The 14,938-nt window shown below is 39.4% G+C and overlaps 1 protein-coding gene across 2 annotated transcripts in view; it reads right to left on the reverse strand.

Annotated features, from left to right (window-relative positions):
• LOC309496044 (protein NLRC3-like) overlaps positions 1-14,938 on the reverse strand; it is a 302,889-nt gene that overhangs the window by 265,740 nt on the left and 22,211 nt on the right. For both annotated transcript variants that reach the window (XM_082165978.1, XM_082165979.1), the window contains exon 6: positions 6,278-6,324. In XM_082165978.1, the coding sequence (XP_082022104.1) occupies positions 6,278-6,324 (47 nt within the window). The remainder of the gene's footprint in view (positions 1-6,277; positions 6,325-14,938) is intronic.

Consider the following 14,938-nt stretch of genomic DNA (forward strand, 5'->3'; position numbering starts at 1 on the left):
GCGCGGGCGGCTGGGGGTACCCGGCTGGCTTGCTGCCAAACCTGGTGAGTTCGCTTCTATTTCAGTCATTTAAGAGACATCGGGGTTTTTATTGCATTGAATTTTTTTTGGCGGCCGCCAAAGCGCATTTTTGTCGGTGAGTAGCTTAAATGTAGATGACTGCTGTGCTCGTGACAGGGTGCATGACATGTTAACTGAAAGAACGAGCAGAGAGAAAGAGCCCCGGTCGCGCGCGCGCACTCTCTCCACTCTTGCTCTCTCTCCCTCGCTCATATTAATCAAAATCTATTGACACAATGGTAAAAGGTCGGAAGACCGAAGTTTCACGTGGCGCATTCGGTATTTATTTAATTGAATTACCGCTGGCTGTGAATTGTGCTAAAATACATTGCCTTATCTTCTCTGAAAAGCGTTCCGCCCATTCAGCTGACATAACGTTAAACCACACTTTCAATAAACAAAAAAACCTATCCGGTGATGAAATGTTTTCTGTGTTTGACACAAATCTTGTGCGATGTCCTAACTGCCGGGATAATCAGACAACACGTAGACGTCCGCTACATTTACATTTACATTTTACATTTATTCATTTAGCTGACGCTTTTATACAAAGCGACTTACAATTGCTATATATGTCAGAGGTCGCACGCCTCTGGAGCAACTAGGGGTTAAGTGTCTTGCTCAGGGACACATTGGTGTCTCACAGTGGATTCGAACCCGGGTCTCTCACACCAAAGGCATGTGTCTTATCCACTGCGCCACTACCACCACCACGGTCCGCTAATGACACATTGCATAATTCGCGAACTAATGACTCCTTTGAACCGATTCACTTTAATGAATGGTTAAAACTGATCTGTCCGACACTGAACTCACGAGACGTCTGAATCGGTGTGTAACAGATCGGTAACATTTTACACTAAGGTTCCATTTATTAAACTCTAGTCAACTACATTAATTAACATTAACTATTAATAAACTGCACTTCTACAGCATTAATTAATCTTTTTTAATGCTAATTTCACCATTTAGTAGCCTACATTATTGAAATCAAAAGTTGTATTTGTTAACATTAGTTAATGCACTGTTAAGTAACATGAACAAACAATTCATGTATGTAAACTACATAGTATTTTTAGGTTATTTATATCATAATGTGTAGAAACATTACACATGTTTGCGTGTGTCTTGACACTAGACCGCTGGGAGATCCAGAGAGAGAGCGTTTGGATTTGCTGTAGTATTAATATGAATGTAGTATATAATTTAAACGTGGCAATGACGGCTACATTCGTATAGTGTTTGCGTGCGTCTCGAAAGTTACAAATAAAGCCAATATAAGCTGATCGAGCAAACTTGTCAATCATCTTGATGGATGACTCAGAGGAAACTCTGACCAATAAGAGGACAGTTGTACTCACATGTGACTTAGTGAACACATTTTGGTACTCTTTGAAAGGTTGCCTTGTGAAAGCGAACCGAACCAAGAAGAAATTGCAACATTGTAACAAATTAAGTCCCTGTTTCAGAACAAAACAAACAATCTATAGGTGTGAAAACATCCTAACTTATCTGCTCTCTCAGGACACGCACGCCTAAAGTGCCCCGTTTGCCCACAGCCAAAACATTTCATAGTATCAGACGATACAAACACGACATAATCAAAGCCATCAATTCTGAATTTAAATGATACATTCAGTTCATCCAAATCTCTCTTTAGGATCATATGTAGTTGCTGTCTAAAACACACAACATGCTTAACCCCCTGAGGTCTACGGTATCGCCGGCGATACCAGCTCGCTTTTTTTTTATCAATGTAAAAGAAACTCATAAATACTCTGTTGACTTTGATTTTCCATAGGAGTTTCATACATCAATCGATTCTGTTAAATGTGTATTATTTTTGTGTATACTCACAATAAAAACAAAGTGTTGTGCTTTTTGCCAAATAAAGAAAAATAAACACGAAGCGAGTTCTGCCTTCTCTCTGCCAGTGAAGTCCATTCTGAAACGCGTCCGAAAATGAACAATAACTGAGCGAATACTCAGTCAAACAGGCATTCAGACACACAGGCATGAAGCTTGAATTCTCGTCTTTTAAATGAAGTAATTTATATAAAAAACAAATATCTTCATCTTGTGAAATCTGTATTAAAAGAGAGCGATTCCAGTCGAGCTCATCTCATCTCATTACGTTATAATCGGCCCCGCCCACGGAGAGCACACGCTATTCAAACGCAAATGACTGAGACGATCCCATACAAACTGTGAACGCCCACATATCAGCTCGAGAAAACACATCAAGTTTATTCAGATAAGTGTAGTCGTCTACACTGTCTCGCAGCGCTGTGAGGAATAATAATAATGGAAAACTTACCTCAGAAGTGCTGGTATTTCGAGGAGCAACGGATGGAATAATGTAGTAAGTTTTTTTTTTTCATTCTCAAGTAAATCGCGTTTCTGAATGAACGCAGAGATGCGCTGTTTACCACAACTCGCAAAAAGACGGTTTAAATTTGAATTGCGTTTCTGTGTGTGAATAAATGATCTGCTTTTAGCAAACTATTTTGCTATACTGAGTAAAATCGATTGAAATATGTTGAAATAAAATGTATTTGTATAAGCAACGTATTAAACTGCAAATTAACATTTATATTCCTTATAATAAAAACGAAAGACCTATGTTACAGACATATGAAAGACAACATTTCGTTGATTAGTTTTGGATAGATTACACATTTTTACTGTAAAATATTTGCCACCTCAAATAAGCTTTTGTTTGCCAATTTTTGCTAATATGTTAAATATAGTATGTTTTGTCAATGTAGGCTATATTCGAAGTTTGAAATATGTATGATAAAATGTATACTTTAGTTTTTACAAAGAAAGATTCCACTTCAATTGTTGTTGTAATTGTAACCTTTTTAATAAAAAAATATATATTTACAAGGTAGATGTAAACAAATTTTAAAAGGTAAATATAAGCATTTTCTTTAAATAATTTTTATTGTGTTTTATTATTGACAAATTTGGGGAGAGGATACATATTCCAAAACTGAAAATACAGTATGAGAATTAACTGCACAATTAACCCTCTGGGGACCAAGCTGTTTTTGGGGCCCTTGAGATGTTCTGACATGCTCTGACATTTGTGCTTTTTTCAGTTATTTATAAACATGTTAATGGCAAAGGTGTAAATTCACTCTATATAGCACAAACAGGCCTACCATAATATGCGAGCAACATGTATGTAGATGTTTGTATTTTTAAGAGAATAATGTTTATGCGTGGTTATTTAAAAAAATAAAAATGAAAGTTGCTGAAATAAGACCACAAAACTCATACAAAATATGTGCCCACAAGACTTTTGACTAATGGATGTTGTCCCTTTCAGTTCTAGCTTCAAAATTATGTGAAAATAGTCTTGCTTTATCGTTCACAAAAAAAAATACATTGATTTAAATGGTGTAAAACAGGTTTTGCTTGGAAAGCCAATATGCGAGGGGGAGGAGTAGTTTACACCTTAGTCCCACCCACTCTGCATAATGACTCTGCATAATTAGCCATTCATTCAGGTGTGACACTGACTGAGCCACAATGCAAAGACAAAATATATATTTTGAAGAAGACTTATATTGACCATTTAAGATTTTGCTTACATCTATCTTGTAAATATGTTTTGCTATTTTATTAAAAAGGTTACAATTACAACAATAATTACAATTTCAGCAATATTTCTGCAAAAAAGTACTCTTTCTTTGTAAAAAAAAAAAAAAAAAAGATTATAGGCCTACATTTTATCATATGTATTCATTAGTTTGAATATAGCCAACATTGGAACATCTTAGTCTATGACTTTATTTTTGACAAAATAGTATTTTATATATATTCAGAAAAGCTTATTTGATGTGACAGTATATTCTACAGTAAAAACTGTACCCAAATCTAGTCAACAAAATGTTGTCTTTCATACTTCGCCTGACTGTAACGCAGTAACTGTAACTGTAAAAGCAGTTTATTCTTTCACACACAGACGCGCGATTCATATTTAGGCTAAACACTCTTTACAAATAGACGCGCGATTCATATTATAGAAACGCGATTCATCTTTTTGTTTACATAAGCCTACAACGTTATTCCATAACGTTATTCCACATTAACACTTGAGAAAGGATAACTTAGCCTACCTCACTCCTCAGCGGGATCTGCTCCTCATATCAGCACGGAAAATTTTCTCCATAAGGTAGGCTATATTATGCCTCTTTGTTTACAGCTGATGTGGGGGCGTTTCACAGACTGAAATGGTTCTCAGAATTTGCGTTTGAATAGCACGCGCTCTCCGGGGAGTGGTCACATTACTTTTGAATGGCTCCTAATGAGCTCGACTGGAGTCGCTCTCTTTTTATACAGATTACAGAAGCTGATAATATTTGTTTTTTATATAAATTACTTCATTTAAAAGCTGCGATCTCAAGCTTTATGCCCGTGGGTCTGTTTGCCTGTTTGACTGAATTTTCGCGGAGTTATAGATAATTTTCGAACGCGTTTCAAATGGGAGTTTACTGACAGAGAGAAGGCAGAAATAGCATCATGTTAGTTTTTCTTTATTTGTCAAAAAGCAAAACACTTTATTTGTATTGTGAGTATACAGAAAAAAAATAGAAACTGAACAGGATCGATTGATGTATTACACGAAAATGAAAGATCAAAATTAACAGAGCATTTTGTGTTTATTTTTCATTGCTAAAAAAAAAAACGAGCAAAACGCGTGGGCGCGTTTTTGGTCCCCAGAGGGTTAATAGACATGTTTTCCTTGGATATTATACAATTTGCAAGCAAAATTTGTGAAAAAAAAAAAAAATTGACATGCTTCCAACTGTGAACCAATTTGGTAGAATATATATATATATATATACTGTATATATATTGCTCTTGCATTCTTTCTTGTGGCTATAGGTGACACACCTGAATGAATGGCTCATTAAGTATGCGGGCCCCATTGTCTCCTGAGGTGTGAACCACTACATATGCATGATGGTGTTGAATGGTTGACACCCTTGCGCATATTGCCTTTACAAACAAAAAGTGTTTTACAAGATTTAAATCAATGTATTGTGTTATGTGAATGATAAGGGCAGGATGATTTTCACATCATTTTGAAGAAAAAACTCTAGGCAAAGACATCAATTAGTCAAAAGTCTTATTGACACATATTTAGTATGTGTTTTGTGGCCTTATTTCAGAAACTTTAGTTTTTAGTTTTTTCAATAACCATGCATAAACATTATTCTCTCAAAAATACAAACATGTACATGCATGTTGCTCACATATTATGGTAGCCCTGTTTGTGCTATATAGAGTGTAATTATACCTTTGCCATTAATATGTTTATAAGCAACTGAAAAAAGCACAAATGTCAGGGCATGTCAGAACATCTCAAGGACCCCAAAAACCCCTCAGACCTCAGAGGGTTAAGCAAGGGTGATTTACACCCTAGTGGAATCCTTTTCATTTGTGAGACAACTTTTCCATGCCTAGACAATTCATTAATCAAGAGCTCATCTTTAATGAAAGGTGGTACATCCGATAATGTTATCTTTCTTGCCGGCTGAACCAGCGGTATTACTGGAGTAAAAGTGTCCTGAATTACTACTCCAGTCTGCACTACACTGTTTACCTCCTCAATGGTATCAAGGAAGATAACCACAGGCCTGTTCATTCGAGAAGTAGATATTATGCTATCAAAATCAACAGCGTTACCCACAGCCAAACTACAATCCTCCACAGAGCAGTTCATCACAGGGCGCGAGTTTTATCCCATGCTCACGTGAAAGTTGCTCAAACTTTGTCTGGCGACCATTGCCGACCAGCAAAGCGCTGGTTAACAGCGTTCCTCAAACTTTCTTTGTATTCTTTTCAAACAATCTTTAAACCAAAAACCCTAAAACGGGGACAGTATAGAAAGAAAGAAAGAAAGAAAGAATAGTCTCATTCACACACGCCGACTACGCCCACTCACTCACAGCATCCACTCAGAGAGAGAGAGTGTGTGTGCGTGTGAGTGAGAAAGTTTGTGTTAGTGTGTGAGTGAGTTTGTGTTAGTGTGTATGTGAGTGAGTGAGTGAGTGAGTGTGTGTGTGTGTGAGAGAGAGAGAGAGAGAGAGAGAGAGAGTTAGTGTTTGTGTGTGTGTGTGTGTGTGTGTGTGTGTGTGTGTGTGTGTGTGTGTGTGTGTGTGTGTGTGTGTGTGTGTGTGTGAGAGAGAGAGTGTACACGTACATTTGTGTATTCCTGCTTTAATCCAGATCTCTCCTCCATGATCCACACTACAAAACACAAACAGCGACACAGTTAATCAGTAAACTGAACAATAAACATAAATAATATTGAAATGGTTATATGGCTTAGTGATTATGAAAAATAAATATTTTGATGTGCACGTGTTCAAGAAATGTTCGGCGCGTGGTCTGTGCTCACACACACACACTGTGTTTTTGTGTCTCAGAGCGCCTAATTTCACTGCTGCTCCACACAAGCTCATTTGGCGTGAGTTTGTGTCACTTATAACGTGCACTTGACCGCAAGATGCGCAAACATTTACCATGATTTGTAATAAGAATCGTTTCAAAATCAGCACTTACGAATATTTCCCATTATTTTACCATGCACTGAACAGCAGAAAGTGTTTTTTTGTTTTTTTTGTCAGAATGAAGAAATTAAAGACAGACATACAGTAAATATGAGTAGCCATCCTTGGCCTAAGCTTGACCAGCCTGCTCACAACTGCTGTTTCTGTCTCTATTTTTCTTGATAAGAATTGTGTTTATTTGAACACAGAACCGTCTCTTTACAACCACAACAAACGGGAGACTTTTCAGATGCGCACTCCGACTTCGCCTCAGCTCCAGACACAAGTCAAACGAGTGAGGAAAAGCTACAGGTGCCGAATGAGCTTCAGCAGAACAACAGTGAATGGCCAACAGTACATTTTACATTTTTTTACATTTAGTCATTTAGCAGACGCCTTTCTCCAAAGCGACTTACAGATTAGGACAAAATTCAGCGAGTCATCATAAAGAGGCAAAAGCAACAACAACGCAAGAAGTGCTCAAAGTACGAAGTTCAGGTATTATTCAGAGTAGCATAAGCCTGATAAGTGATGTTACAAAGGGAAAGGAAAACTTTTTTTTTTTTTTTTTTTTTTTTTCTATAAGGTTAAGTGCTCACGGAAGAGATTGGTTTTCAGCTGTCTTTTGAATGTTGTCAGGGATTCTGCATTCCGGATGAGGGTGGGGAGAGCGTTCCACCAGCATGGAACTGTGAATGAGAATGTTCTGGAAAGTGATTTTGTGGCTTTCTGTGATGGAACCACGAGACGTCGCTCGTTGACCGATCGTAGGTGTCTGGTAGGGATGTAGACTCGTAGGAGTGAGTGAAAGTAGGAGGGAGCTGAGCCTGTGATAGTTCTGTAAGCAAGCGTCAGTGCCTTGAACTTGATGCGAGCAGCGAGAGGTAGCCAGTGCAGAGAGATGAACAGAGGAGTGACGTGGGCCCTCTTGGGCTCGTTGAAGATAAGACGAGCTGCAGCATTCTGAATCATCTGTAGGGTTTTGGTTGCACATGCTGGAAGTCCAGCCAGAAGAGCATTGCAGTAGTCAAGCCTAGAGATGACCAGGGCCTGGACGATGAGTTGTGTTGCATGCTCAGTTAGGAAAGGCCTGATTTTCCTGATGTTGTGCAGTGCAAACCTGCATGATCGAGCTGTCTTTGAAATGTGATCTGTGAAGGTCAGCTGGTCATCAAACGTTACTCCAAGATTTCTGACCGATCTTGATGGGGTGATTAATGATGACTCTAGCTGGATGGTGAAGTCGTGCTGTAGAGACGGATTGGCAGGGAGGACGAGAAGCTCAGTCTTTGCCAGGTTGAGCTGCAGGTGATGTTCCTTCATCCATGTGGAGATGTCCGCCAGACAGCTTGAGACCCGTGCAGCTACTGTGGGATCATCTGGTTGAAAGGAGAGGAAGAGCTGCGTGTCATCAGCATAGCAGTGGTAGGAAAAACCGTGTGCCTGTATGATGTGTCCCAGTGATGTGGTGTAGATGGAGAAGAGGAGGGGACCAAGAACTGAACCCTGGGGAACCCCTGTGGTCAGCTGATGTGCTCTGGATACCTCACCTCTCCATGCGACCTTGAAGGACCTACCTGTGAGATAGGACTCAAACCAGTGGAGTGAAGTTCCTGTGATGCCCAGTGATGAGAGGGTGGACATAAGGATCTGATGATTCACCGTGTCGAAGGCAGCAGACAGATCCAGGAGAATGAGGACTGAAGATTTGGAAGCAGCTTTTGCGATCCGTAGGGCTTCTGTGACTGACAGTAATGCAGTCTCAGTTGAGTGTCCTTTCTTGAAGCCAGATTGGTTGACATCCAGCTGGTTGTTTAGAGACAAGAAGGATGTTAGTTGGTTGAAGACAGCTCTTTCAAGTGTCTTCGCAATGAATGGTAGGAGAGAGATAGGTCTGTAATTGTCTACAAATGATGTGTTTAGCGTTGGTTTTTTGAGCAGTGGAGTAACCCGAGCCTGCTTGAATGCTGTAGGGAAGGTGCCAGTATGGAGGGATGAGTTGATGATGTGTGTGAGTGATGGTAGAAGTGTGGGAGAGATGGCTTGTAGAAGGTGTGAGGGGATGGGGTCAAGCGGGCAGGTGGTAGGGTGACTGGAGAGGAGAAGTGTAGATACTTCTTCCTCGGTTAGCGAAGAAAAGGAGGACAGAGGGATATTGGCTGTGGAAGGGGTCGGTCTGGGTTCCTGTGTGTGTGGAGCTGAGAACTGACTGCTGATAGCTGTTGTTTTGTTGGTGAAGAAGGTCGCAAAATCGTCAGCAGTTAAGGAGGAGGCGGGAGGTGGTGGAGGTGGACAGAGGAGAGAGTTGAATGTCTTGAAGAGTAATCGTGTGTTGGAGGAGCTGTTGATCTTGTTGTGGAAGTATGAAGATTTTGCAGCATGAACATCAACAGAAAAGGAGGAGAGGAGGGATTGATACATACTCAGGTCAGATGCGTCTTTTGATTTGTGCCATTTCCTCTCCGCTGCCCTGAGTTTGGTCCGGTGTTCCCGAAGAACCTCAGATAACCAGGGGTTAGAGGGAGTAGTGCGTGCTGGCCTGGAGGAGAGAGGGCAGATAATGTCTAGAGAAGAGATTAGAGTGGAGCATAAGGTGTCCGTTGCGGTATTCACATCCAGAGATGAGAATTGTGAGGGTGGGGGAAGAGAGGATGACACGGCAGAGGAGAGATGGGAGGGGGAAAGTGAGCGCAGGTTTCGTCTGAAAGTGACTGGTGGTGGGGGTGGGGGTGCAGGGGTAGAGAGTTGTAGACTGAAAGTAATGAGGAAATGATCTGAAACGTGGAGAGGTGTCACCAGGATGTTTTCTGTGGTGCAGTTGCGTGTGTAAACCAGGTCCAGTTGGTTGCCTGATTTGTGAGTAGCTGTGGTGATGAGTCGTTTGAGATCGAAAGAGGCTAGGAGAGAGGTGAAGTCTGTTGCATGTGGCTTTTCGAGATGAATGTTGAAGTCACCGAAGACTAGAAGTGGGGTGCCGTCCTCAGGGAAAGTGGACAGCAGCACATCCAGCTCATCTACAAAGTTACCCAGCTGACCTGGGGGGCGATAAATGACTACAATATGGATTTTAATGGGGGTTGTAAGTGTAATAGCATGATATTCAAATGAGTTGTTGTTGCATAGAGAAGAGAGCGTGGAGTATTTGCAATTGTTAGAAACGAGAAGCCCTGTACCCCCACCTCTCCCAGACTGGCGAGGGGAGTGGGAGAAGGAGAAATTGCTAGAGAGAGCAGCAGGGGTTGCTGAGTCTTCTGGACGAATCCAGGTCTCAGTCAGCCCCAAGATACTAAGAGTAGAATGAGATGCAAAGGCTGGAATGAAGTCAGCTTTATTGACTGCTGACTGACAATTCCATAGACCCACGGAAAGAGAGAGAGGAGTATGTGAGGATGTGAGGATGGGACGCAGATTGGCAGTATTGCGCTGCCTATTGCGCGTGATGAAAGGACGGTGCCGAGAGATAACAGGAATGTATTGAAAGCACATGTTGATGAAGGTGAACAATAAGATAAGTAGAGGGAAGAAAAAAAAGGGGAAGAGGAGATACGCAAGTGCCTTTCTGGTGTCCTTGCTCGGTGGAGTCGCGCAGGTAGAGTCGCTGGTCTTTACCCGAGTCGGTCTTCACACGAGGAGGCTGAACACGAGAGCTGAATGCTTCCGCTGACGCTTCCGCGGCAGCGTGCAAATTACACAGATATACAGATAATGCTCTCACCGCTTGAGTGAGTACAGCTGTTTCGTTCGGGCAATTAAGTCAATAACGGCAAAATGTGTCAAATCTAAAGTGCTAGGAGCAACGGCTTAAGTTACGTGCAAATTAGGTTGCTATAAACAGTTACATGTGTTTCGTTCGCGGCTATTTCTCTAAAGTGCCAATGCGTCTAACTGAAATACAGGATTATGTCAAATTAAAATTACAAAAGAACAAGAAAATCGAAGATGGCCTTACCTTGACTAAAATACAGCACTGAAAAATCAGGAGAACAAGGTATTCTAGAGAAAACCACTTGCGAGCTGCGTGCCTCTAGTATGCTGCCCGCTGGTCCTATTGAAGTGATCTGAAAGCCCTTCTATTTATATCTATCAATTTTCACAGATGCTGTTTCGTTCGGGCAATTAAGTCAATAACGGCAAAATGTGTCAAATCTAAAGTGCTAGGAGCAACGGCTTAAGTTACGTGCAAATTAGGTTGCTATAAACAGTTACATGTGTTTCGTTCGCGGCTATTTCTCTAAAGTGCCAATGCGTCTAACTGAAATACAGGATTATGTCAAATTAAAATTACAAAAGAACAAGAAAATCGAAGATGGCCTTACCTTGACTAAAATACAGCACTGAAAAATCAGGAGAACAAGGTATTCAGTATCAGGACAATGTGTTTTCTCAGCATCTGACAGAAGCTTTCATACACGTCTTTCAAAACAAAAGTCTGGCATTGTTGTTTCTTTGACTGCACACCGTTTTGAGTGGGTCGTTTAGATATATAGCCTACGTCAGTGTTTTTCAACTGGTGGGTTGCAAGACCGTTTTGAGTGGGTCGTTTAGTGTGCAGTCAAAGAAACAACAATGCCAGACTTTTGTTTTGAAAGACGTGTATGAAAGCTTCTGTCAGATGCTGAGAAAACACATTGTCCTGATACAGTATCTACAGTATTACATTGCGCACGTAAGCAGCAGGTTTTTATTTCGGCGCCCATGTTAACAGATTAGAGCATTCACACCGCAAGCAGAGGCAGCACAGCAGCGATCGTTTCGGCGTTGAGTCTATTTTTGATGAGCCGCTCATGCGGAATTAAAGCCACATTGCATTGTTCTTGATCAAAATTGATCTGTTTAACATGAAAAATGACAAATTTCACCATAAAGTCATGCTAGTGAGGTGTTTCACAATCAAATGATATTCAGTGCTTGGAATTTTTTTTAAATAAAATGCACGAAAATGATCATTGCTAGGAATTTTTGCTCAAACTTCAAAGGCCTGTTTAAATTATTAAAGGTGACATTATTATGCCCCTTTTCACAAGATGTAATATAAATCTATGTTGTCCCCAGAATGTGTCTGTGAAAACTTTTTTAAAGCTATGATAAACATGTTCAGCCAACACTGATTTGTTCAATGTATGGATCTGTTTTGAAATGTGTTGTTTTTCTTCCATTGCTATGGTTATCTAGGGTGACCTGCATCCTCTTTTTCTAAAAAATGCGTCCGGACGGGTTTTCTAAATCGCCCAAAATGTCTGGGATTCGACTTTTGCTTTTTGCATTGCTTTGACATTTCTCTTTAGGTACCGACTTCTCGCACACCATTGGTCGGTCATGTACGAAAAAAAAAAAAAAACTGCATCTCAATCATTACCCTCATCTCCACGGCAACAGCCAAGAGAGACAGTTCAGCAGCTTGCTTGTCAACAGTGTCCTAAACAGCGTAAAAATGGCCAAACGCAAATGTAAATTCACAGATGATTTACAAAGAAAATTCCCGTGTTTTGTGTGAAGCAGAATGCATGACCTGCAAAGCTGGCACGTACGTGTCGGTGTCAAATAAAGGTACTATCCTTACGAAAAAGTAGTTTATTCAAGTGTTCTATTAGTATACTTCTTTTAGACTAAAAATAAGAAAGTATACTTTCAGTCTACATTTTATATACTTCTCAAAAATATACTTTATGTACTTCTCAGAAATATACTTAAAATAACACTTAAGTGTACTTGACTTATACTGAGAGAAAAGTCCAAGTATATTTGGCCTGTACTTGTACTCAATCTTTTAATCGAGATATACTTAAAGTATAACCCATGAAGAGAAAACGACTGTGAAGCTTTGGGGGTGTTGGACTCGATCTACTACATCTGTGTTTTGATCATCGTTCTGAATCTGATCAAGGCATAGTCTTTGACAAAAATGTGATTTTCTCAACTTTTTTGTTTAAAATGTTGCTTTTCTTTATGAAACTTACCGACATTCAAGTGTTGTTTTTAAAATGAGTTAAAGTACAGTTAAAGGTATTTTTCAAGTTAAAAAATAAATAACATTTGAACATAGTAGTATACTGCAAGTGCAAAAATAAGTAATAAGTAAATAAGTATAATGTTATGTTCACTTAAAGAAAACTTACAAGTATACTTGCAGTATAAACTACTAGTAGTTTACTGAGAGTACATTTCAGTGTGTAATTTTTACTATTTGCATTAAAATAGTAAACTACTAGTATACTTATAAGTTCACTTGTAGTACAGATGCATTACAAATGAGAAACCTAGTTGTGTACTTAGTTTACTACTCTTACACTTATAGTACACTTAAACGTATATTTTTATATACTAAAAGTGGGCCAATTTAGTCCCAAGCAGTATTGAAATAGTACACTTACAAGTTTACTACAGGTACACATTGATATTAGTATACTTACTACATAAAGTATACTTAAAAATATACTTGAACATTACTTAAGTATACTTCATAAAATTAACTTGAAGTATACTTCTTTTTCGTAAGGGTAGCCACCCAGAAGCCCACATAAGCTCCGCAAAACACAAAATTGCAGCTAAAAGGAGAGAGTTTGTCAGGTAAATTAACTATTGACTATTTTGACTAGTAAATTGACTATTTTGTGAGACCAGGTGCAGTTACTGCTGTGGAGGGAGTTTTTGCATTCCACACCACGAAGCATCACAATAGCTACAGATCAATGGACTGTTCGTCAGCCTTGTTAAAAAAGGCTTTCCTTGATTCTGAGACTGCGTGAATTTTTTTTGCTGATGATATGTTGGATTCAATAGTAGAGTTGTGAATAAATTCTAGCCATTTCATTCTTAACCAACGTACAGTTGGAAAACGGAATAAAAATCGAGCGTTTGAGCAACCGTACACACATCTCCAACCCATATTGCTCTGTGACGTTTCAATGGTCGCTTTGGCCAGGTGGTATTTATAGCATAGATTCTAGAGAGCATTTGATTGGACAGAAGATGTGATGGGAAGCTGAAGTCCGCAGTTATGTCATAAAAATTCGCGATCCATTTTAGCGGAAGTGAGAGACTATACGTTTTTAATGCTTATATCTCCTAAATGTGAATTTTGTCATTGTTTTGGAACACATCAGCTTATTCATAACCTTAAGGCTAACATATTCATACTTAGGGCTGCAACTATCGATTATTTTAGAAATCGAGTGTTCTACTGATTATTCCATCAAGTATTTTAATAAGTAAAAAAAAAAAAAAAAAATTGGTAATAAAAATATATCCAAGTGAACAACAGAGTTTAAAATGACTTAAAATACAAATATATAATAACAAGCAATAATAATTAGTTCAAATAAAGTATCAAAGTAAGTAATCATATGGGTTTTATTGAACAACACAGTTAAAATACACCATGTAAAATAAATAATATAGACTCATATAAACATAAGTATTATAACAGATGCCTGCAGAGGGCGCCAACAGCCTGGTGTTAGTTGTTACACACCGGCATGATCAAATCCTTGTTTAATATTGGCCAAACAACATTTATCTAATATGTCCACTTAATCTTTAATATTTGGTCACTTCTGTACAAAAGAAAGGCAACAGCCACAGTAATTTCTTGAACAAGAACATGTGCACATCATGCAAACTCTCAGTGCAAGGGTTTAAACTTTTATTTTGAAATTGTGATGAACAAAAATGTGCATATTTAGAAACTTATTTATGTATTCTCCTGTGTTGGGGTAGATTTAAAAATGAGTTACTTTACAAATCTTGTGAAATGGGGCTCACTGCGTTCCCAGATAAACGTTATTAAGCAACCCAAACTCATAAAATGAAGAGATTGGAGTTTGAGAAACCGGAGACGCTCCACGCATATAAGGCCCTGTCCCAAATGGCACCCTAAGCACTCATGGTCTTCCTACGAGTCCGCACTTTCGTGACGTTATGCCGCTTTGACTGTCGGGAAGAAGTCTGCTGCGGAGCCCGCATCAGTGCATCTCATGGACTTAACGGACACGCGCACGCGGCAGCCATTGTAAGTCCACAAGACCGAAAGTGCATATGAAGAGTGCCATTTGGGACAGGGCCTAAATGATAACAGTGCACAACTGAAGCACAAATCACGTCCAACTTTTTCCGTTCCCAAATGCACGTTATTGGAAACCTAAACAAACAGCACATGCAGAGACTAAGACTGCGTGGAGCAGCGTATACTGTGAACTGAGCTGAGGTACTTTAAACACGTAACTTAATCTACACACATGCAAATAATTAAAGCGTCATGCTTCTCTGAGGGGAAAAAACAAGCGCATATATTTATTTAACTGAATTGCAGCCTT

This window comes from Leuciscus leuciscus (assembly GCF_965113295.1).
Source record: "Leuciscus leuciscus genome assembly, chromosome: 4".
NCBI classification, from domain to species: domain Eukaryota; kingdom Metazoa; phylum Chordata; class Actinopteri; order Cypriniformes; family Leuciscidae; genus Leuciscus; species Leuciscus leuciscus.